Source organism: Lethenteron reissneri, chromosome 47, assembly GCF_015708825.2.
Source record: "Lethenteron reissneri isolate LAM-NWPU_2019-01 chromosome 47, ASM1570882v1, whole genome shotgun sequence".
NCBI lineage: Eukaryota > Metazoa > Chordata > Hyperoartia > Petromyzontiformes > Petromyzontidae > Lethenteron > Lethenteron reissneri.
In genome coordinates this window covers 7,618,090-7,642,709 of record NC_083825.1, presented here as the reverse complement: position 1 = coordinate 7,642,709, position 24,620 = coordinate 7,618,090, and the positions used below count along the sequence as shown (strand labels likewise).

Here is a 24,620-nt window from a genome sequence, read left to right as displayed (position 1 = left end):
GAAAGAGTATATCTGCCATTACAAAATAAACAAGTCCACTATGTATCTGGCGATTAAGTGCTGCCGTGGTGTCATGGTTAGCATACTGGCGCGTTGCAGTAGTTGAAGTAATGTGCAAGTTCCTTAAATCATCCCTACATTTGTCCACCCAAGACTACGAATGGGTGCACCACAACGAATGGCAGGTTGCATGTGGTGGGGTTAACGTGTGGGGTACTCCCCACATCTTCCAAATGCAACATGTGTAGGTGGAAGAGTAGGCCAAAAACTAACCTCGAGAGGTGCATCTCGTGGGAGGCTCTTCCACCAGCAGCGGTGTGAGGAGGACATGGGCATTGCTTCTTTTCCCCTTCCACGTATCTCCTTCCACTGGGTAAAATCATTATCCAGTTGTAAGATGGAACATCATTTCTATGCTGGTGACATCCAGATTCCGTTGCGATGGTTTTCCTTTCCACCATCCGCAATGCCCCAATCTTGAAGTCCGGCCTTTGATGCGATTTCCGACTGAATTGGCTCCAAATCGCTTCGTTTCAATACCGCCGTAACTGAGATCATTCAAAGTGGTAAAAAGTAAGAGCCTTCAAGTGAAATGTTGCACCTTCTGAACTGTAATGTTACATTGGGAAAAAAGGGTGCGCAGCCGTGAGGTTATTTTAGACCCTAACTTTCATCACCCACCTATGTCTCCCTCGTCTATAAGACCTCGTTATCTGAACATTCGTAACACTGCCCGCACACGGCATTTTTTTGGGCTCCACCGGCTGCTGAGAGCCTAATTCACGCCTTCATTACCTCTCCCACATTCCCTCGTTTCATGGTTACAGATCATTCAGAATGAGCGTTACAAGGCTCCTCCTCACCTGTACGTCATACCTGTCAACCCATATGGTTCACTCGTATTCTTGTACATGGTAATTGAGTTTTGAGGTCCATACGGTGTACAGCCGTTTCAATACGGGCAACGGTTTTTTGTCTGTTTGTGTTTCTCCCTTGTGATGAGACTTTGTAGGATGAACGTTGATATTTTTACGGGGCACGGGGTGATCAATAATGTCTGAATTGGTCTCTAATAAGGTAGGCACTGATAAGGGGTTGACAGGTATGTGTACATGAAAACGTGATAACATCACTCCAGTACCCACGATATCTCCACTGGCTTCCTGTCAAGTCTCGGATTCACTTTAATTTAAGATTGCAGTGATCGTTTTCTGAGATTATTCATGGTCTTGCCCCTGCCTCTACCTTCTCCTCTCTCTCATCTCGCTGTACCCTCTGGAATGTTGTCTCCACTCCAGTAACAAAGGCCGCCTTATTAGAACGCTCACAAGTCCAAACTTTGTTCCATGGAAGGTAGCTGTATCTCAGCTTCCGCTTATAAAGTCTTAAATTCTCTTCGTCTTGAACTGCGTGGAGTTGAGAATTCTGCCCTTGGTTTCAAATCAAATGTGTTTTTTCTCTCTTCCCCTGTGAAGTGTCTGGAGGTGCGTTGATTGCATTTAGACGCTATGTAAATGTAAATTGCATTGTATTTTATACCTTAGAATAAGAAAAACAAAAGTCATACCCCATTAAAAATACCTACAATGTGGAAAATGACTCGACCGCAAAAAACTCACTGTGGCTTTGGTGTACATTTATGGAAATAAACTGCGGCACCGTTTGCCAAATAAGACCATTTGCATGCGAGCTGTCCGCACAAAGCCTCCAACTATTTGCTTTCACCAAGTTGACCAAGTCCTGAGTGTCTTAGAACAGAGATGAATACTGTCGGTGGACTCGTGTGGAAATCTTTGTCTGTGAGTATTTGTACATTTGTAAAGGCGATTCGTTTCTCATTTGATGTCGTCCACCCATAATTCATTTGTTGGTGTTATCCCATCAGTACGCGTGCACGTGGATGCCTTTCATGGTTGGCGCTTGACGTTATCGACTCAATTGAGCCCTGGCAGCAGGAGTTAAGCTTACGCAATGTTGCTGACATTTTACTCACGTTGTTCATGTTTTCTTAGAGTATATATTTGTAATTTGCTGTGGTTGGTACTTGTTAAAACCTAGGCCTTCTTTGAGATTGGTTCTGAGCTTAACTTCAGCCAAATGTTCGACGGCTGAGTTCAGGAAAATATTTAGTGAGAAATTAAGCCCTGGTTACAATGGCTAATGGCCATGAATGTGTACGAATATTATGGGAAATTTGTATGTTTTTGAAAACTTTGTATGAAATCTAAATAGAATGAAAATCTTATAAAGACATGTTTAATACATAACACAAAACAAGCATTAACATATTCGTAAAGAATATATGTAACATAAACATAAGTTTAAGTAACAAATATAAGCAACGAAATAAATAAATAACTAATTGAGGCGTATTGTACGCTTACTTAGTTGTGTGTAAAAAACTTGATATGGGGCTTTCGTGACTGCAGGAATTACTCTTTGGTTCTTTCGGTAAAGTCACGTAGAAGGGAAATAATAAATTTTCGATTTAAAGCTTTCGTGACTGCAGGGATTAATATTCTTGGATCTTTCGGTAAAGTCACGTAGAAGGGAAATAATAAAGTAATAAAAATCAAACAATAAAATTCTCACGACGTTTCGGCCACAACACAAGCAGCCGTCCTCAAGGAGAGAATTTTATTATGTTTTATTTTCTTTATTTCCCTTCTACGTGACTTTACCGAAAGATCCAAGAATATAATTTAATTACTATAATATATTTTTGCGTATAATACGTCTAACAGAGAGAGAGTTCCTGCCTCTATATATATACACGAACGCTCACCAGCATTGCTTTAAGGAAGCCAAACTGCTCATGGGACGCCGAATGTCGAAGATTCTATTGACTCTTTCTGCTGAAATGATGCACTCCCAGAAGGTGGTGTGGCCGGCGAGGTTATGTAAAAACAAAATGCTCGCGTCCACCCACCCCTTCCCGTCCAATCTCTCCGCCTGTGTGCGTGTGGTGCGTGTGGATCGAAGGGCGAGCAGCAGCAGCAGCATGCGAGGGGAAAGCGTGCTGTTTTGTTACGCTAACCACGAGTTGCTTGCCTCCAGCACAGTTTGCACTGTGCACGCCGTTGCTCATATGACGTTAATCTTCTAAGAATTGCTCCGCCAAGCCACTGCACACACTCAATTACGTTTACCCCCCCCCCTTCCCGTGAAAATAACACAGTCATTTTACACCTTAAATTCAACGGAGCCAGGGTGTGTAAATGTGTATATGTGTGTGTCAAGGACTCAATTCACTAGGTTCACCGTTACGTGCATGTTATGTATATCGTTTATTGTTAAATTTGAATCACAGTTCCTATGATTACTGTTGTTACATTGTTTTTATAGCTTTATTTTGGTGAATTCGAAAACATGGTTAAGCCATATTCTTGGTTATTTCGGTAAAGTCACGTAGAATGGAAATAATAAAATAATAAAAATAAAACAATTAAATTCTCACGAATTTCTTGCTGTGGTTTTCACGCCTGATGAGGATTGCTTGTGTTGCAATCGAAACGTTGTGAGAATGTAATTGTTTAATTGTTCATTATTGTATTATTTACCTTCTACGTGACTTTACCGAAAGAACCAAGAATATGAATCCCTGCAGTCACGAAAGCTTTAAATCGAAATGGTTAAGCCATGTTTCTTGCGGAAGTGCGGAGCTGGCCTGATAACTTGAATCTAAATTGTCCTATGGTTGTTAATGTTTGATTTGCATCACACTGGGTTTTTTTCTGGAAGATTTGCTGGTTTATCCAGGATGTTTCTGTTGCGCGTCGTCGCTTTAAGATGTTCTCTGTTCATATTTAGTTTATTGCGGTTGCACCCGACTCAAGAGCCGCATGTCTCACAGGGCTATACCTCATACATAAAACTTGAAAGTGGGAAGCGGTATATTTCGATTTAAAGCTTTCGTGACTGCAGGGATTCATCTTCTTGGTTCTTTCGGTAGTCACGTAGAAGGGAAGTATTAAAATAATAAAAATAATAAATGTGTATTATTTTATTATATTATATAATATTATTTTATTTTATTATGTTTTATTTTTATTATTTTATTACTTCCCTTCTACGTGACTTTACCGAAAGAACCAAGAAGATGGGGAGCAGTAGTGGAGCGCTATGAACCCGGTGACCGAGTTCGATTCCCGCTCACGGCCAACACCGGTGACGATTATCTGAACCGGTCCAGAGCTTCCCCTAGGGCGACTGAGCCTCAAATGAGCACCTGGTGCTGTGTGTAAACATCGCCACTGGGGAAACAAAGACGGCCGGGCGTGGTGCAGGCCACCTACCCCATCGTATGTCGTGCCAGCCTTCATAGGTGCTACTCGCTAACAGCACTTGTCCCGACAAGTCTGTTAAGGCTATACGGGGGATCTTTGTCTTTGATTTGTGCCTGTGAACCGGGGTCTCTTGTTTCAGATCGTCCTTCTGGCTGTGGTGAATGCACGCGCGTGCAACGAAACGACCCATTACTTGTTTGACAACATCTGTTGTGAAAAGTGTCCTCCAGGTAAAGTAAAAGCAATATCTCAACAATTTGATTTGACAACTGAAATGTATCGAGAAACTCTTATGACTTGCGGTTGCAAGTTATTTCGGGCAGAGGAGTCAGGATTTTCAGGTAGTGGGGGGCAACTCCTCCAGCAATGCAAAATGATAGAGGAGTTGTTAGTAAGTAAGGACTTGCCCATTGCCTGTTATTCGACGCGTGTGCTCGCTGAAGGCATCGCGTTCGCTGAAGAGAAGTCGTGTACTATATACGCAACTTGCGCACAATTCTGAGTCACTTATAACTGCTGTGCCGTTACTTATTGCCAATTATGGACTCAGATTATTGTCCAATCATCTCATAGAGTCCCTGGCACACAATAATATGCTACACAGTGGCAGTGGGGGTCGCAAAATCCTGATTTATCACTAATAAACCACAATGATCCGATCGAAATTAGGTTTTCGATCTGATCATTGGGGGGGTAGGGGGGCACGTGCCATCCACCCCCACCACTGGCTCCGCCACTGATTTCGCGTGTACTTATGCACTTGTAATTCCGTGGCTATAACCATTTCATTACATCAGTGCATCTTCATCTTTACTGCAGCCTTCTTAACCCCTTTTAGTTCTCAGTCGTTCAAAAAAGAATTACGATGTTAATAAATACATCGAGGTTGATGAAACAAAGTAGTTGTACTTACGTACCCGTGCTTAATTTGTGTTTTCGATAAACTTCAAAACAATCTTGCACCCCCAGAAAGGGCATCTCGCACCCCCTAAGGGTGCGTGCACCACAGGTTTAGGAACCACTGCATTACAGCATCAAGCGACTCAGACGTACCGTCGTATGGCCAACAAGCATCAACCGTCATGCGACTGAGATCCAGTGACACCTTCATGTCAAGCCATCGACTTTTTCTCTCTCCATAATTTGGCGTGCGACGTTTCCCTCCACGTCCTGTTGCGAAACGAACATGTGTTCAGCGGTATTTTATAAGCCTACAGATATTTTTGGTTCTTTCGGTATCGTCACGTAGAAGGGAAATTGTACTTTATTATTATGACTTTATTATTTCCCTTCTACGTGACTTTACCGAAAGAACCAAGAATATGAATCCCTGCAGTCACGAAAGATTTAAATCGAAACCTACATATGTCATCACTGTACCTTCAAAATGGCATTTCGTATGCATGTGGTGTAATAACGTTGACCATGACAGTGCGTAATCTGTGTTCCTGCCCCTCGTGCAGTACGGTATATGCTTTCACGCTTCATGGATACAGCTGTGATCGGGTGCCTGGTGTACGCAGTGCGTTCGGGGTGCTGCGTTAGATACCTGGAAGCGGTGAGGCACAATGTTTGTGCGGAGCGGTGGCGCAGCGGTTAGCGCACCCCCTACGAACCCGGCAGCCATCCCGAGTTCGATTCCTGCTCACGGCCAACAACATTGGCGAATATTTGAACCGGTCCTGGCCTCCCCGAGGTCGACTCAGCCTCAAATGAGTACCTAGTGCGGTGTGTTGAAAACATCGCCACTTGGGAGACAAAGGCGGTCGGGCGTGGTGCTGGCCACCCACCCGCCCACTCCTTCATAGGTGCTCGCTATAAGCACTTACCCCAAGTCTGTTAAGGCTATACGGGTCATCTTTGTCTTTGATACCTTGAAGGCCTCATTGTCTAGCAACGGCATATAAGAAGACGACATTGCATTTCATCAGACACGTCCATTCACCGAGGTCAACAGACCACAGTTCACGACTTATACTATTTCTTGTTTCTTCTCACTCAGAACGCAACTACTTCTGCACGTGTCTTGTTGCCACAGATTGACGTGTCATTAAACGATGGAGGGTTTTTTTCCATTTGTTTTTGTTGTTTATCCAAATGCGCGTGTGTGCATTTACGGCAATTTGGCAAATGCAGTCAGTCGAGGTTACTTCCATTGTCAAGGAAGTGACAGCTACTCATGGTTCTTGTGTGCGGGCGACCGTTCAAGTCCAGACACACCCAAAGTTTACAAATGCCATACCGTACCCAGAGGCCCCATCCGGTTTTACACACATTTTTTTGAAGTGACATAAATTGTGATTATCCTTCGATTTAAAGCTTTCGTGACTGCAGGGATTCATCTTCTTGGTTCTTTCGGTAAAGTCATGTAGAAGGGAAATAATAAAATAATAAAAATTAAACATAATAAAATAAACATTCTCACGACGTTTCGGCCACAGCTTAAATATACGCTGCCAAGCTTGGCGGTGTTCATTGCGACGCTGTCTTTCCAACAGCTCTGTTTCTTCACCTGAGGACGGCTGCTTGTGTTGTGGCCGAAACGTCGTGAGAATTTTTATTTTGTTATGTTTTATTATTATTTTATTATTTCCCTTCTATATGACTTTACTGAAATAACCAAGAAGATGTGATTATCCTAACGACAGAACTTATATTTCGATTTAAAGCTTTCGTGACTGCAGGGATTCATCTTCTTGGTTCTTTCGGTAGCCGTCCTCTTCACCTGAGGACAGCTACTTGCGTTGTGGCCGAAACGTCGTGAGAATTATTTTATTATGTTTTATTTTTATTATTTTATTACTTCCCTTCTACGTGACTTTACCGAAAGAACCAAGAAGACAGAACTTATGATGACCTCTTAACCTTTAGAAAAGAGATGAACAGACACCACCACTTCTGCTTATATCTGTGTCTCCACATGTATTATTACCACAGCCAGCAGCCACACGACTTTTTGGGATTGCATCATTTCAGCAGCATTGATTCGATTAGCACGGTCGGCTACGTACGGCGTGAAAGAAGTTCAACGTACATACTGTACATAATAAGCAAACTCTGGACTGGTTTCAAACACACAGTATATTTGTATCACTGGCAGAGTCAGCCTTGCGAGATGTTAACTACCTCACCTGGTGTACAGGAGGTCGTGGGTTCGATCTCGACCTGACACCTGTATATTTGGAGTTTGCATGTTCTCCCCGTGGTCGCGTGGAAATTTCTCCGGATCCACCGGGTTTTTCCCTCCTCATTTAGAACGAACGTGCGTTTCGAGTATTTGGCTGCTATAAATTTCCGCATGATAAGCCACTTCGTTGTGCCAGGTCGCGTCTGAAAAAGTGGGCCTTAACCTGGTCAAATAAAAATAATGTAGTTTTATACTCTTTGGTTATTTCGGTAAAGTCACGTAGGTAAAAATCACAGCATTTTCTTGCTAAAAATCTTCAGCAAGAAAATGCTGTTGTTGTCCCACCTGGTGAAGATCGCTTGTGTTGCGATCGAAACGTCGTGATTTGTTTTAATTTATTTTATTTCTAACTACGTGACTTTACCGAAAGAACCAAAGAGTATGGATTCCTGCAGCCACGAAAGCTTCATATCAAGAATGTAGTTTTTAGTTTAGTTTCAATGCTGGTTAACATCCAGGTATTACAGACATGGGCCCCCTCTTTAAGACAAGGCCCCGGGTTTAACGCAAAAATACCAAATACGTAGCTCAAAATAATCATGGGCATCGTTGCGGGGAATGTAATCAACAAAAGAAAAATCAGACAATACATCTCAAAAGAAAAATCAGACAATACATCTCCATATATATATCTCGAGAGAAGCCCTCGAGGGGGCATTATGGCCTACTCTTCCACGCTGACCAGACATCATGGAAGATTTGGTGGGGGAGGCGGGCAGCTATATATCGCCCCTTAGTCGATTGGCTGCTTCATTAATGTTTTATGTCGGATGCAGGCACGTTTTTGTCTTTGCCGTGTGGTGCCAGCTCCAAGACACAATGTGCGCCCTGCAGGTCTGGAACATTCCAGAACGAGCTGAACAAGCGCCAGAACTGCGAACCGTGCACCCGCTGCAACACGGGTAATGACTCAAACGCAACGACTTACTACTGAGCGGAACTTTACATGGTTGCTGCTGTACAAGCCCTCCCAACTCAGTTTATTTAGGTGTTAATTCTAGATTTGAAGCTTTCGTGACTGCAAGGATTCATACTCTTAGTTCTTTCGGTAAAGTCACGTAGGTAAAAAATTTAATTAAAATTAATAAAAATAAAACAATAAAAATCACGACGTTTCGGAGGCAACACAAGCTTCCGTCTTCAGGTGAAACCGTCACAGCAAAATATCTGTACAGATATTTTGCTGTGACGGCCTTCTCCACGTCATGTCCAGTCATGGATGTCATTTGAACGTTCTTCACCGTGCTGATAAATGCAGATTGGCGAAGTGGGGGACACCAGATATTTTGCTGTGACGGTTTCACCTGAAGACGGAAGCTTGTGTTGCCTCCGAAACGTCGTGATTTTTATTGTTTTATTTTTATTAATTTTAATTTCATTTTTTACCTACGTGACTTTACCGAAAGAACTAAGAGTATTCATTTAGGTGCTGAAGTGTTGTCAAGATGTGTACGCACAGCGCAAGAAGATTTACACTTCAGAGCCCTTTGTCAATCCACTGCTGGATGAAGGCCTTCTACACGTCATGTCCAGTCATGGATGTCATTTGAACGTTCTTCACCTTGCTGATCAATGCAGATTGGTGAAGTGGGGGGCACCACTGATTATAGTCGTTTTTGGGAATTTATTTGGGTCTCCGGGTTCATTGAGCAGCGTCCTAACCACTGTGCCACCGCTCCCATTCACATTATATACAGGACTGTACTTAACAATGAGATTGGCAGTGACATTTCAAACTCCGATACTTCAAATCACGTAGGTTGTTATTGAATTTTAAAGGAGCAGTAAGTGTATTCGCGTCGTAAACATGTGTGCACGGGTGGGTAACCACCGCCGTTTAAAAGGTGATTAACACTCGTGTGCCCGCGCACGGGAGTGTGGTGTTTTTATTATTACACGCTTTCTATTAACTCACTCTGTCTGTTGTTGTTGTTGTTGTATCCTCAATCTTGTAACTCAATTTTAACCAACTTCTCAATGTGGTATCGACTGCAAACTTGGTATACTTATGTCATACTGATGACAATACTATATTCTATCATAAAAAATGTATATACATTTTTAAACCATCTTTTTTATATGTTATGTTTCGGCTTGGGTCTAATTGTCCACGGTCCCCCTTACGTTATGGCAAGCTTCGGGGCCACTTCCTGGAGTCGTGGAGTTCTTCCAATAATAGTACGGTACATTTCATTAAAGCGTGTTTTTAAAAAAAGAGCTTTTTAAAATATTACTTATTTTGTATTGCTTTCAGCTCTGTCTCATCAGGAGTTGGACAAATGCACAGCTGTGCGCGACCGGGTTTGTGGTTGCGCTCCCGCAGTTCACGTGCGCCACTGCCTCACAGATGACTGCTCCAAATTCCTTTGCTGCAAAGGCTGCCCTCAAGGTCACAAGATTGAACGAGCGTGTGAGTGACGCACCTCTATTTCGTAACTTAAGTGTAAAGTACAGTAACTTCCCCGAGCAACATTTGTGTGCTGAATTTTAATCTTGTCCACATAATTCAGGAATCTTAACGTTTTCTGCAGTAAAAAAAAAAGAAAATCAACATAACATCAATGTTGATGATGGTAGTTGCTGAAGCCCTTTGGCACAAAAAGAATCTCAATATTACTTCGAACGTAAGTGGACGTTTTATTTTGCTTGCTCTCGATTCTTCACATATTTGGCATGTTGGCACGAAGTCTTTTAACTAACACTGTGGCTGAAATGTAGTGGAAAACTGCCAACTTTTAGCCTCGTCAACACTGCACGCGCAACAAAATATCTCTTTTTTTAAGACTCGGCATTTTGTCCATTGACGAAATGCTTTTATATCGCGTGCACCTGGAATTTTTATTTTTAGAGCTTGAATATCTGATTATGCATTGTAGTAATCGATTGCTCTACCGATGGGTCAGTTCAATTACTTGAGTAATCGGATGAAAACATTGTTTCGGGGTGGGGGGCGTGGGAAAGTATCACCTCTGTTCCCACATGTGCCGCTGGACGGGAGGTTATGTGCGGCGGGGGGGGGAGGGGGCTTTGTGGTGTCATCGGCATCGTTATCACACCGCGAGGGCTCGTGGGGTCAAAACATTTTATTCTTTGACTAATTATTTGTTGATTGTTTAACTTGATTTTAAATAACTTATTTAGACGTGTGCGTGTGAATGAAGGGGGGGGGAGCGTAAGTAAATCGACTCGGGGTTTGTTGACTCAAGGTGTACATCACTTCCTCGACTATGTAAACAAGCCTCGGGTTTGTATAAGGTTTGTGGTTAAATGTAGTGACAGAACATGTTTGTTTTGTTATTTTTTCAAGCTTTCCTGCCACTTCAACCTTGTATATCTTCACATCACTTTAACATTTGTATCTAATCGCACTGTTTTGCCCGCTTTAATCATGCGCATTACTAGCTGCTGTGACATCCACGTGGAGATTTGACAAAGACACAGTGGGACAAGTACATTGTCAAATGTGCACAAATAATCATGGAGAAGAGGCACGGTCGAACATTCCACTGAGAGACAGAAAGACGAGCATGGATCAGAAGAACATGTGCCAGTGAATGACACGTACTATTGTGTCTGCTTGGGAAATAAACATTGCTAGAAGGGATGTCCTTGTCTTTCCCGGAATGTTCCTGCTTTTGAGGTAGCTGAAATCCACCAGTCTTCCCAGGACATCGTCAGTTTGCTTACTAATTCACCACGTTTGTTTTTGTGTGTGAAAATAGCCTTCTCATGACGCGTTCAACTTTTTGGTTTAACTCAGAGGTAGCAAATCCTACCCACCTTCAGCAAAGCACACTGACCAGCGCGGTGAAGTATGGTCAAACCATTTCCATGACCTATATGAATGGCGTGGGGGAGGCTTTGTGCCAGCAGTTGTATTGGCAAAGAGCTGCACATTTAGTTTTTAGTAACAACTTACACTTTTTGTAATGCTTCGTATACTCCTGCTGACTGTAAATGCCGTGCGTTGTCATGTCCTTGTACAGGCAACTTGATGAATGCAACCAAATGTACTCCTCTCCCAACCGACGTGGACACTGATGGCCACAGAAGCAGCACATACTCTAGCAGGCAAGTCACTTCACATTGTTCATAAGTCTCTTGCTGAGAATGCCTCGACCCATGTGCGATAAAACCACCTCGGCTAGCCGGACGAATATTGAGGGTTCCTGTAAGCTCAGGGAACACATAACAACAACGACAACCGCCATTCGCCACTAAGTGGCGGTGACGTCACCACGACGCTTGTGCCAGGCTATGTGCACCTTGAGGCCACGTAAAGTGTCGAACGCCCGCTGGCAGGAGGTCACAGGGCAGACCCAGGTGCCACGGGTTGACTGACTGAGATGGCTGGCTGATGCACCACCTGTGCCCCGTACTGTGCCACACATAACCCCCCCCCACACACCCACACACACCCTTCCACCACAACTGTTTATCTTATTTAACCAGGTGACATCTCAAGAGACGAGAACAGTGACTCATCATTTCTTTTGTATGAGATTGTTCAAGGTGGGATGTCCATGGTTAACCATAACCTTCCATCACTCGACACAGCCATAACACCAAGTTGTCGCGTGGAGAAAAATACCATTTGGTTTATTTGGTTTACAGTATTAGCAAACAGGAATGCTTACAAACAAGCTAAATGTTGACAACTTTGTACGACGTTTCGCTCTAGATTACCTACATCCAGCATCATCAGTCAGCTCTCACGTGGAGTGAGCTGCAGAAACACTATACACATATAAGTTGTAGTATCCGTAACAATGGGAATATATGAAAAGTGTTAGCCTTGTTGCCAACTTGGCAGTCACCAAGCAAACAAGAACGTTACCGGGATATCCACAGCATTCCCACTGCTATTTTTCTCATGGTTCCACCCACCCGGCACTTCCGATTAGCACGGATGGCTACGTACGGTGCAAAAGAGGTTCAACATACAGTACACACATCCATAACACACCACGGATTTGTGCCATTGTTAATAACAGCTCTATCAATTTCAGACTTGAAGTTACTCTTGGCAACAACACACGTAAGTGTGCGCGCTACAAAGTCTTTTGCATCACAACCCACCTGCCGTGTTCTTGGTTCTTTCGGTAAAGTCACGTAGAAGGGAAATAATAAAATAATAAAAATAAAACATAATAACATTCAATTCTCACGACGTTTCGGCCACAACGCAAGCAGCCGTCCTCAGGTGAATTCCACCTACCGTGGCCAGTGTCTACCACGCTCTATTAGCTCTCGCTAATAAAGCTCTCGCTCACTCTCTCGCACGCCTATGATTGCTTTTTCATTGTTTTCATGGCTTTATTTTGGTGATTTCGAAAACTGTATTGGTTTAGCCGTGTTTGTTTGTTGTAGTACAGAGTTAGACTGATGGCCTTAATCTAAGTTGTCTTGTGGTTGTTGTTGTTGTTGTTGTTTGACTTGCATCCCACTGAGATTTTTGCACACAGCGTTGGTGTACGGTGTTTTTTCTGCAATATTCTTGGATTTTCTGTTTGCACTTAGTCACATATTCACTTTAAGATGTTTTCTTGTTCATGTTTTTTGTTTGTCGCGGTTGCACCCGATTCAAGAGCCGAATGGCTCACAGGGCTATACCTAATAAATGAACTTGAACGCTTGATGTCAATGCAGAGCAACAACTGAAATGTCGCTTGTGTTGCTGGTGCCAAGGGAGACCGACGATCGATGTTGGTCCATAATACAGGTTTTTTTCTGTTAGATCACGTAAATGTGTCTTAAACACTCCACCACCTGACACAGGCAAACGTCGTACTCAGATTGTAAATGTTGTGGCTTTGCTATCCAACACACCGGTGTTGCTGTACTAGTAACGAATTAGCATGTTCTGTTCTACGGGACAAACCTTACTAATTGGCTGTGTCGGGTGGTGGCGGGTTTAACGACACATTTATATATTTACGCGATCTAACCAAACCAAAAAAACCTGTATTATGGATGATATTGGGCGTGAAAGCCCACCACGTGTTAAACTGATCGATGTTAGGTCGCCGCGTTGATGACAGTCGTGATGATGATGTTACCAGGGTCAAGGCTGCTGCCATCGTCCCACTCCTACGCTATATTTATACAATTATATCCCTGCATAGCAATGTGGTGCAAAAGTGCACTTCCTCAACGTTTAACGCGCCAGAGCAGTTGTTCGACAATTGCATTTCCTTCCAGGAAAAGCACAAAAGGGTTTGAACGAAAACCCCCTTTCGCTAATGTGTAAGGCTAATGTTAAAGAACAGAACAGGAAAAAGTGGGGTCTTGAATCAGATCGCGGCACACGATGTGGGCAACTCATCACACCGCTAGCTAGTTGATGGCACATTTGGATCCCATGATGGAATGCGCATTATACATTTGAATTATAAAATGATGATTAATTCTACCGTGGCTAACTCTTAACGATATCTGTTTCCGCTATTTCACGCTGCTGTATTAACATTTGCAAAGGCCCCGTGGCGTTGCTGATGTCTGTGGTTTGATCTCGTGCCGTGACAGCGAACGAATGGCTCGGCTGTCCATCGGCGTGGCTGTTTGCCGCACTGGCGATTCTCACCCTCCTCCTGTTGCGGCTGTCGTGTTGCCTTGCCTGCACATTGAGGGGTGGCAAGAGGCACGCGAGGACTGCAAAAGGCGAGTAATTTATCGCGCAAAATCATTGCGACGTTATTGGCGACTCACACTTGACTTCTTGCGTGGCGAATTTGTCGTAAACAAAAGACAAAGATCCCCCCCCCCCGTATAGCCTGTAACAGACTGTAGGGGCAAGTGCTGTTAGCGAGCACCTATGGGGTGGGTGGCCAACACCACGCCCGGCCGCCTTTGTCTCCCCAGTGGCGATGTTTACACATCGCACCAGGTGCCCGGGACGGGTTAAGCTAATCGTCACTGGTGTTGGCCGTGAGCAGGTATCGAACTCGGATGATCGGGTTCATAGCGCAGTGCGCTAACTGTTGCACCGTCATAAAGGAACTCTCACGACCTGCATGAAGAGGCCCTCAACCAGCGGTGTATTAACAAATGGGCTGTATGTGAATATAATGACATACACACTGATTCTCTCATTGCTATGAATGAATGACTACCTGCTGGCTATGAAACAAAATGTGACCACTCGTGTCACGATTTGGTGTTTGAACATCTTAACACCTCTGTTTTATTTCCAGAAACGGTAAAGCCTATGCCTCTGCTGTACACGTTGTTTGGTGTTCTGAAAAGTCCATAGCTGTCAACCCATACGGTTTACCCCGTATTCTTGTACAGGGAAATTGAGTTTTCATGTTCATGCGGCGAACAACTGTTTTAATCCGGGCGAAAACTTTTTTTGTCTATTTGTTTGTGTTTCTCCCTTGTGATGGGACTTTTTAGGATGAGCTTTGATATTTATAGGGGCACAGGGTTACCAATAAGGTGTGAATTGGTCTGTAATAAGGTAGGCACTGATAAGGGGTTGACAGGTTTGAAAGTGCCAGTGTGGCATACCGTCATCTAACAACCCACGTTCACGAACTGCAATGCTCTGCAGTACATTATTGTGGAGTTTATTAAAAATAAATTTGGTGTGCATTTGTGTGGGTGCAGGTTCATGTTCATCCACGACGGCATTTTCCCTCCATGCGGATCCCTCGTGCAGTCTTTAGGTTGGCGACCACGAGTTTTTGTTTGTGACTGTCACCAGTAGCCCTCGGCTGTGGCTTTCCACAAGCCTCAACCCACGCATTCAGACGCGGGTAATACGTTTGGGCGTGGGTGTGCTCTGCCAGCCATAGGAGAACCTGTGACAAAATAAGTAATATAAAAAAAAACGTTTTTAACAACACGCTTACATGAAATGTACCCTACTCGTAATGGCAGAACTCTACGACTCCAGGAAGTGGTCGCAAAGCTTATCGTGGTGATTTTAAACTAACGTTAGTTGAGCGTGGACAATTAGACGCAAGCCGAAACATAACATATAAAAAAGATTGTTGAAAAATATTTGTTTTATATAGAATATATTATTGTCATCAGTATGACATAAGTATACCAAGTTTGCAGTCAATACCACATTGGGAAGTGGGTAAAATTTTAGTTACAAGATTTGAGGATACAACGACAACGACAGACAGAGTGAGTTAATAAAGAGCGTGTAAAAAAACTATTTGGGCGTGTTGCATAATTATAAACATACACGGGACAAGCTTAACAACCAAATTTTGATCACTTTAGTTCAATAGACTATACAATTATTTTTCGTAGTGTTATTAGAATGATGAGCTTTTGTGTGCATTAGAGCGCCGTTGTGGCGAGATGTTAACTTCCTCGCCTGGTATGCAGGAGGTCGTGGGATCGATCCCGACTCTGACGCCTGCTGCTGTATATTTAGAGTTTGCATGTCTCCCCGTGGATTTTTCTCTGGGCCCTCTGAGGTGTCCTTCCACATTTAGAAACAACGTGTGTTTAGAGCAGTGGTTCTTAACCTGGGATACACGCACCCCCTGGGAGTGTGTGATGCCCTTTCTGATAGTGCAGTTAAGAACCACTGGTTTAGAGTATTCGGCTCCTATAAACGTCCACATGATAATCCATTTCGTTGAGCTATCATTTGTGATAGCCAAGGTACTTCTGAAAAATAACTATACAGCTTTAGTGGGCCTTGCCTGGTAAAAATAAAAGTTTAATTTGGTTTTCGTCTAATGAATGCAGAACCCCTTGAGTGACTTGGGGCCCTAAGCTTCATGTGAGTTTGCTCGTGTCTCATGCCACCAATGCACACAATACGTGTGGATACGCTGGGACTTTTAAAAAAATCTGTTTTTACTGTCACAATCTATGTATGAGTGGCCATAAACACCCCTGAGTTTGCCGCTAACTTTATGATATTTTATTGAGCTGAAGACCCTTGTGGAATTCGAGCTATGACAGGCCTTAGCTCGTGGAAGTTATATGCAGGACTCAGGATTCTGCTGCCCTTTTAAAATACAGGAGCTGGTGGGACAGTATTTGCTTTTTTATTTTATTTTGTCATTGTGGTGTGCACGCAAGCCAGGTACAACGCGCCAGTCACCGGATGGTTTGTGGGGAGGGGGAACAGAAATGGTGGTGGAGGAGATTCGGCACGAAAAATGTGTTGGGTTAGAGCGTGTAAACATGTGTCGTTAAACCCGCCATTTATATTGACGCAATCTAACCCAACAACTTGTTTTATGGATTCTAAGGGTAGACTGGGTGTGAGTGGGGGGAGGGAAAGAACACGCTATAAATTTAGATTTAAAGCTTTCGTGACTGCAGGGATTCATCTTCTTGGTTTTTTCGGTAAAGTCACGTAGAATGGAAATAAAAAAATAATAAAAATAAAACATAATAAAATAATTCTCACGACGTTTCGGCCACAACGCAAGCAGCCGTCCTCAGGTGGAGAACAGGTCTGCTGAGGAGAGAGAGTCAACACACTATAAATCACGATGAGAAGGAATCTGCCACTATTTGGACGCATATGTAGGATGGACAACAACAGGAAAATGAAATGTGTCTTGTTAGGAAAAATAGAAGTAACCGGAAAGAAAGGAAGACCTGACAGAGAATGGCTTGGCGACAACAATAACAGATTGGTGCCAGAAAGATGTGCACCTACTTGGGCATATTGGCACAAGACAGAGGAAGAGTGGAAACAAATGACGAAATGTGCAGTGAACACCTCCCAAGATAACCACTTTTTTCACCTGATGACGGTTGCTTGTGTTGCGATCGAAACGTTGTAGTTTTATTTTTTGAACCTATCTACGTGAATTTTTTTTTCGATTTAAGCTTTCGTGCCTGCAGGGATTCATCTTCTTGGTTCTTTCGGTAAAGTCACGTAGAATGGCAATAATAAAATAATCAAAATAAAACGTCGTCAGAATTATTTTATTATGTTTTCTTGTTATTATTTTATTATTTCCATTCTACGTGACTTTACCGAAAGAACCAAAGAATATAACCACGACCACCATACTCATCGGCAGCCATTGTCTATCCACTGCTGGACGAAGCTTTACCCCACGCAGTCGCTATGCCCTTCACGATCAAGTGCATGGTACCAATCCATCTCACTCCTGCAAGGTGCACAAGTCGGCATCACACTCGGTGATTCTAGAATTACACTCCGTGATTATAGTGCCATCACGCCAATCTTGACCGGAAACGAATTTACTGCGAGCAACTGTGGCAACGTGTGCAGACGTGGCATAAACTGACAAAGTTTTTTTTTGCCAGATAAAAGGGTAAAACATTATTATCATATTTTGCTACTGGCAAATGAGGCTCCAATGGTGCTGACAAAGTTTTTCTTTCAAAATAAAAACTGAAAGGAAGCAGTGAATGTGTTCCACAACTAGCGGTGAAGTTTGCTGGTAGCTTTTACTCTAATTTCCTGAGTGGGTTTTAAAGGGCGCCGCGGTGGCGAGATGTTAAATACCTCGCCTGGTATACAGGAAGTTGTTGGTTCAATCACGACCGTGGATGACTGTATATTTGGAGTTTGCATGTTCTCTCTCTCCCTGTGGTCGTGTGCATTTTTCTTCGGGTCCTCCTGTTTTCCCCTCCAGGTTTAGCATCAACGTGGGTTTAAGCGTATTTGGTCGCGATCAATTTCCACGTGATAAGTCACTTCGTTGAGCTATCATTTGTGGTCAGGTCGCTTCTGAAAAAAGAGCTATACAGCTCAGTGGGCCTTACCTGGTAAAATTAAAACAATAGTTTATTTCAATAGTTGATAGTGTAAAGACATAAAAACTGCACTCACCTGAGCATCGCATTCCAGATAGTATTTGTGGCACACCTGCCTGCCAAACCTGTCCGTTAGGTATGCCGGAGTTAAAGTTGTTATATCAGTTAATTTATGCAATAAAGAAGAAGCATGTCAAAAGTAAGTTTTAAGGCTCAGTGATTTTCGTGTGGTTTAGTTCAGCCTATACTCTTTGGTTTTTTCGGTAAAGTCACGTAGGTAAAAGATACACTTCAAATCGAGAATTAGTTTAGCCTCCCAATAAAAAAGAGATTAAACTTCCACCACCGACTTCGGGGTCTATGAACATGACTGAGTCACGTGTCTCACCATTATCAGCTGTGGTAAATGCACTGCTGGGGGATGACGTCGCGCAGCCACCACCACCCACTCACGATCCCGTGATGCAAGCAGCAGGTAACAGGTGATGACAGAAGGGTTTTAGCTCCTGGCTGAAACGAAGAAAGGAATTTCACTAAGAATGAAAACATCAAAAACGTCCTGCCAGTGACAGTAAAAGAAATCCGTTTTTCACTTAGCTTATATACTTTTTTTTGTCACAATACAGTAGATGCATTTATTTGGAATGATGTAATAAAAAATCATATTTCATAAAATATATGTCACTGGGGAGATTCACTGCCAAGATAGCTGAACAATGTTCTGATGATAGACAGTATGCTCACAAAAATTATCAAGTCTTTTTACGAGCATTGTTTTGAATAAAAAATGTTGCTTGTCCTGTTCCCACGTGCGTCACTCTTATTTAATGTATTATTGTTATTATGTTTTTTTTTGCATTGAATGCCAGGCGAGCTGAAAACCTAACTTGGTAAAAATAGAAAAATTACGTATTAAGGCAGAGTTGTCCAGGTAACTCAAAGGATTGTGTGCCGAGCCAGAATCACTGAGATTCTGGGTTCTAAATCCAGACAGCCACGTGATTAAAATAGCTTCTCACGTGTAGTGAGTGAGTGGATGGTCCTAGTTTAGTCACCAATTATTGCATTAAAAAAAACCCCACCTGTAACGGCATACATCGAACCTAGACGTCGGTAAGGCGACTGAACTTTTGAAAATGTTAATACGGTAGAGTTAAAACACATTCCTGCGGAGGGAGCTGGTAGGACCGTTGGGTTGCTCGGTCAATGGCCAGGGTCAACGGCGGCGTGGTGTATTCCGCAAATATGCCCGACTGTGAGGGCGGGCACAAGCCGGCGTGAGTAGGTTAAACGTTGAGTTTTATAAGGGCACCACGGGGTGACCAGCCCCTCCCTCCCCAGCCCCACCCCTCCCACTCCCACCCAGCCCCACCCTCCCCACCCAGTGCTTTGGGGCCGTCCATAAATGACGTCACGCACCTGGGGGGGGGGGGTCAGACATTTGTGACGATGTGTGACGAGGGGGGGGGGCAGGTTGAGAAATGTGACGTCACATCAAAATGCGCAACTTTAAATAAATGTAGACAACACGTTCTACTTAATTAAATAGGCGTTTTAATGTTTTCTCCTACAACATCAGAGTGCAGCGCCACATTAAATACGCACTACAATAACAATAGTTTAAAGCGATTTGAAGCATGTTGGTTTTGGGGGGGGGGGGGGCAGAGCTTTGTGACGTCATATTTGAGGTAGAGGGTCTGACTCTTTGTGACGCCTTGTTACGAGGGGGGGGGGGGTCAAAAATCGTCCAAAATCGCGTGACGTCATTTATGGACGGCCCCTTTGACGTGATACGAGCCCCGAAGCCACCAGCTCCCTACGACAACGAGTCAATGCCACATTACACGTGCAGTAGATGCCGCAGTGGGCTGCGTTTCGAATCACCAACACATTTAAATTCACAATTGCCAGCGAGTGGCTCAACGTATTCATCATCCTGTGGAGGATCCCAGTGTCGATACACCTGCAGTTGGCTCTGATGTAACTCGCTGGGGGAGGGGGGTTCGTTGGGGAGGGGGGGGGGCATGGGGGGATATGCAGGTGGGGGAAGAGGGGGCCCTGGGGGATTGTCACGCCCCAGAGGGGGGCACCCCCAGGGGTGGAGAGGTAGAGGCTTTGGACATAATTTGCGGGGGGGGGGGGGGGGGGGCAGAGCACTGTGAGGGTGGGGGGCAATGCTCCGCCGTAACCGGGCACATTTATTAATTCATTTTCAGTAGTTTAGAAATTAAGATTAAAAACAAATGAATGACATCCACCCGCGATTCCTAATGTAGGGGACAAAGCGAGCCCCTGCTACCACCAAATATCGAACTCAAACTCCGTACTTAATCGGCTGCCCGGCTGGTTAGCTGGCCTGTGGGCCGGTGGGTTACTTCCAAAGGACTTGCCGGCTGCTCGGTCATGTAAAGATGAAATGCAGCATTGCACGACGGGCATCCAGCACTCAATTATCACGGTTGGCTACGTAGGATGCGAAATAAGTTCAGCACGCAGGTACATACATACAAGGTCTAAAAATGCATCACACCCATTGCCAATCCACTGCTGGATGGAGGCCTTCCCGCTCCAAGTTAGTTATTGGGGGTTTGACCATACTCTTAGGTTTTTCGGTACTTTAATTAATTTAAATTTATTTTTTTAATTTTTACCTACGTGACTTTACCGAAAAAAACCTAAGAGTATGAATCCTTGCAGTCACGAAAGCTTCAAATCTAGGTTTGACCATACTTTACGTTGGTTAGTTGGTGAATGATGGAGGCCCAGGACCAGTTCAGTTATCACTCGCCACTGAGGTTGTGATAGACCCAACGCAGAAGATCCCGGAGTTTGATCTTCCACGAAGCTCATGGTTCACCCTAAACCACATCTGCTGCACAAACCATTGCAGATGCGCATACCTGATGCACACAAATGTAAACTTTAAAAAAACCTCTCTAGTCGTGTGCGACTGTGGTCATCCTGAACAGACGGTACAACATACTCTTTGGGTTTTTTTCACGTAGGTAAAAATATTATATAAATTAAAGCACGACGTTTCGGGCACACCGCTTAAGTGTGCTTTCGCTAAGTTGTCCCCACCTGAAGAAGGACGCTTGTGTTGCGCCCGAAACGTCGTGATTCAATTTATATAATTTTTTACCTACGTGACTTTACCGAAAAAAACAAAGAGTATGAATCCTTGCAGTCACGAAAACTTCAAATCTAGAATAGACGGTACAACGTCTAACGACGCAATGCCCGATCCACAAATACGAAAGAGACATCACAGCAATGATACAGTTTAACACGTAGCAGGCTTTCGCGACCAATATTATTCATAATCAACGTTTTTGGGTTTAGATCGCGTTATTTATAAATGTGTCGTAACCCTCCACCACCCGACACGGCCAATCAGTAAAAAAGTGTCACGTTGACAAAAGACAAATAGTTCACTGCTTTAGCCCACCGGTTCTGGCGAATTGCCCGATGATGCTGGATGCAATTACCAGCGAAACGTCGTACTCAAATTGTAAATGTTGTGGTTTCGCGCTTCAACACACCGGTGGGCTAAAGCAGTGAACTATTTGTCTTTTGTCAACGTGACACTTTTTTACTGATTGGCCGTGTCGGGTGGTGGAGGGTTACGACACATTTATAAATAACGCGATCTAAACCCAAAAACGTTGATTATGAGCAGTGATACACTCCGCTCCTGATGCGGCAGTCTCGCTGGACCACCTAAATGTTACATTGAAGTTGTTGCTTTGCATCAGCCGTACGTCAAGAAGTCCGATGTCATCGGAAGCACGGAATTTCATTCAGGTCATGGTTCTGTGTGTTAACAATTGTAAGTTATACAAGATGATTTTTCCCATTGTGGAAGTGCAAAAAGTGCAATGTTAACAGTTGTGTCTAAAAATAAACCCACTCGTGTTGATTACCGTGGAAACAGTTACAAAACAGAGTGTTCAACTGGACATTTTTTCATTAACTGCCTACTGTAGCATTATCCCACAAGAGCCCTCAGCGAAATTGAATTCCTTCACTGTAGGAAAAAAACCCTCAGTACATTTACAATGTTCTACACTTAAAACACTGTGTTTATTATGGATCATTAGAATAACTTCTTGCCTATGACTAAGTAACCCAGAATGTACCCGTACCTGGCAGATATCAGAAGCAGAGTTGAATGGGCTACAACGCATGTGACGTAACTCCTTTAAGATTATATCACTTAATTGAAGAAAAACAACTTGACAGATCTACGCTATGAAAAATATGTTATTTAATAAAATATGAGAACAAAACCAAGCGCGTAGGTTTAACACGACACTTCCTTCTGGAGAGATCTGGGGGTGGCGTGAGTAGAAAATAAATATCTGTAAAATGGAATCACCAATTAAAAGCACGGTATTCCCTCGTTATTCGCGACCGTGCTATCCGCGATTTTGGCAAACCGCGAATTGCATCTGGAACTCTACACGATGGCTGCATCGACAGAGAGGGGAGATAGAGAAAGAAAGTGATGAGATAAAGTGATCAGAGAGAATGTGATGCGAGAAAGTGATGATGCAGTGCATCATCTTAATTGAAGGTTAGTTCATTTATAAACAGTTATTTTATACGTCGATGTTTTTATTTACTTTATGTATATTATAACCAATTCTTATATTTGTGTTATGATATTTTGCATGTATTCAACAGCTTAATGACGCGGTTATTTAAGGTAATTCATTAAAACGATAGATTACCGGAGGCCAATGTCATTAACCGCAAAATTATCTAGTCACGAGTATCTCTGGAACGTAGCCCTCGCGAATAACGAGGGAACCACGTAAACACCAGTCAGGACGGCCTCACGAGAAATGGGGCAGGTGTGAATGTTGCATTTGATTCCTTACCCTCCTCGTTCTTATTTGAATGTGCTCCACCCCCTAAATCCATCCCTCTCCCACAGTTCAGCGTTGTATTCTGAACGCAGGTTACAGGAATGGCTCAGGTTACATTTTTCAACTCGACCGGGGAAATGAGGCGTGGGGTATAAAGTACAATGATGTCCTCCCCTATCACGTAGTTTTGCAAATACTTCGTCGCTTTATTATATTATTAACGCCACTTTCAAATTTGCGTCGCCGCAACCCGGCACACCCTTAGGTCGCTGACAGCAGTAACTGTATTATTATGTTTTGTCGGTAAAGTCACGTAGGTAAAAAAATTAAAATTAAAAAAAGTAAAATAAAATAAAAATCACGACGTTTCGGAGGCAACACAAGCTTCCGTCTTCAGGCGTGTTGCCTCCGAAACGTCGTGATTTTAATTTAATTTTAATTTTACTTTTATTAATTTTAATTTTAATTTTTTTTTACCTACGTGACTTTACCGAAAAAAACCTAAGAATATGAATACTTGCAGTCACGAAAGCTTCAAATCTAGAAGCATTAACTGTCCTTTCTCGCATCAGCCTTCGCCTCCGCCTCCCCTGTTGCATTACATTGACGGGCGTCGTTTCGACATTCGTCGTAAACTTTCAGGAGCGCGTCCCCCGACACATCCCGGGGCATTGCTACACCGCCTATCCTCCCCAAACCCAATCGTGACCCGGGCAATGCCACGACACGATTATTCGCAAAGTCTCCCCGTGCCATTCCCTGCACGGCATGCTATTCCCGCCGCCACCGCGCTGTTATACGACGAAAGGGGACTGAAATAAAAAGCGGGGTTCAGAATTACAAGTGTCCGCTTTTATTTCACGTTACGCTTTTATCGTATGGGGCCGTCCATAAATGACGTCACACGATTTTCAACGATTATTGACCATCGTCACACGGCGTCACAAAAAGTCAGACCCCCTCAAATATGACGTCACAAATCGCTTTAAACTATTGTCATTGTAGTGCGTATTTAATGTGGCGCTGCACTCTGATGTTGTAGAAAACATTTATTAAAAAGTCTATTTAATTAAGTAGAACGTGTTGTATATTTATTTAAAGTTGTGCATTGTGATGTGTCACATTTCTCAAACCCCCCCCTCGTCACAAATGTCTGACCCCCCTCCCCAGGTGCGTGACGTCATTTATGGACGGCCCCTATTACAGGGAGCCGTCCGTCCGTCACGAGGTTGAGGCATTCCATGCACGTGGGCATCACGAAGCACGAACTGCCAACACATCTGACGCACGGTGATGGCACCTCCTAGCAAGTGCGAGAAGCCCATGTATAATATTATAGACGAATAAAACACATGTACCCGAGCAAAGTGATGTATAATAATCATCATTTATAGAGCACATTTTATGCCACAAGCTTCCACCAGTGTGTGACTCTACAGTTCACCGGTGAACCATCTTCACCCGTGCGACTGCTGCGACACGCCGGCTTGATGAAGGATCTTCTTGGTTCTTTCGGTAAAGTCACGTAGAAGGGAAGTAATAAAATAATAAAAATAAAACATA

The 24,620-nt window shown here is 43.5% G+C and overlaps 1 protein-coding gene across 4 annotated transcripts; it reads left to right on the top strand.

The window, feature by feature from the left end:
* Nucleotides 1–302: 302 nt before the first annotated feature.
* On the top strand, nt 303–17,211 carry LOC133354479 (tumor necrosis factor receptor superfamily member 26-like). Of its 4 annotated transcripts, none has more exons than XM_061571333.1 (8): nt 303–373; nt 4,426–4,516; nt 8,250–8,375; nt 9,728–9,883; nt 11,460–11,544; nt 12,483–12,511; nt 13,999–14,133; nt 15,082–17,211. In XM_061571333.1, the coding sequence occupies exons 1-8, from the start codon at nt 329–331 to the stop codon at nt 15,138–15,140; spliced, it is 726 nt and encodes a 241-aa protein (XP_061427317.1). In that variant the 5' UTR covers nt 303–328; the 3' UTR covers nt 15,141–17,211. The 4 variants fall into 4 exon arrangements, with proteins under 4 accessions (XP_061427317.1, XP_061427319.1, XP_061427318.1 ...); XM_061571334.1 differs by lacking the exon at nt 303–373 and adding an exon at nt 1,019–1,077; XM_061571335.1 differs by lacking the exon at nt 8,250–8,375.
* The last annotated feature ends 7,409 nt before the right edge of the window (nt 17,212–24,620 follow it).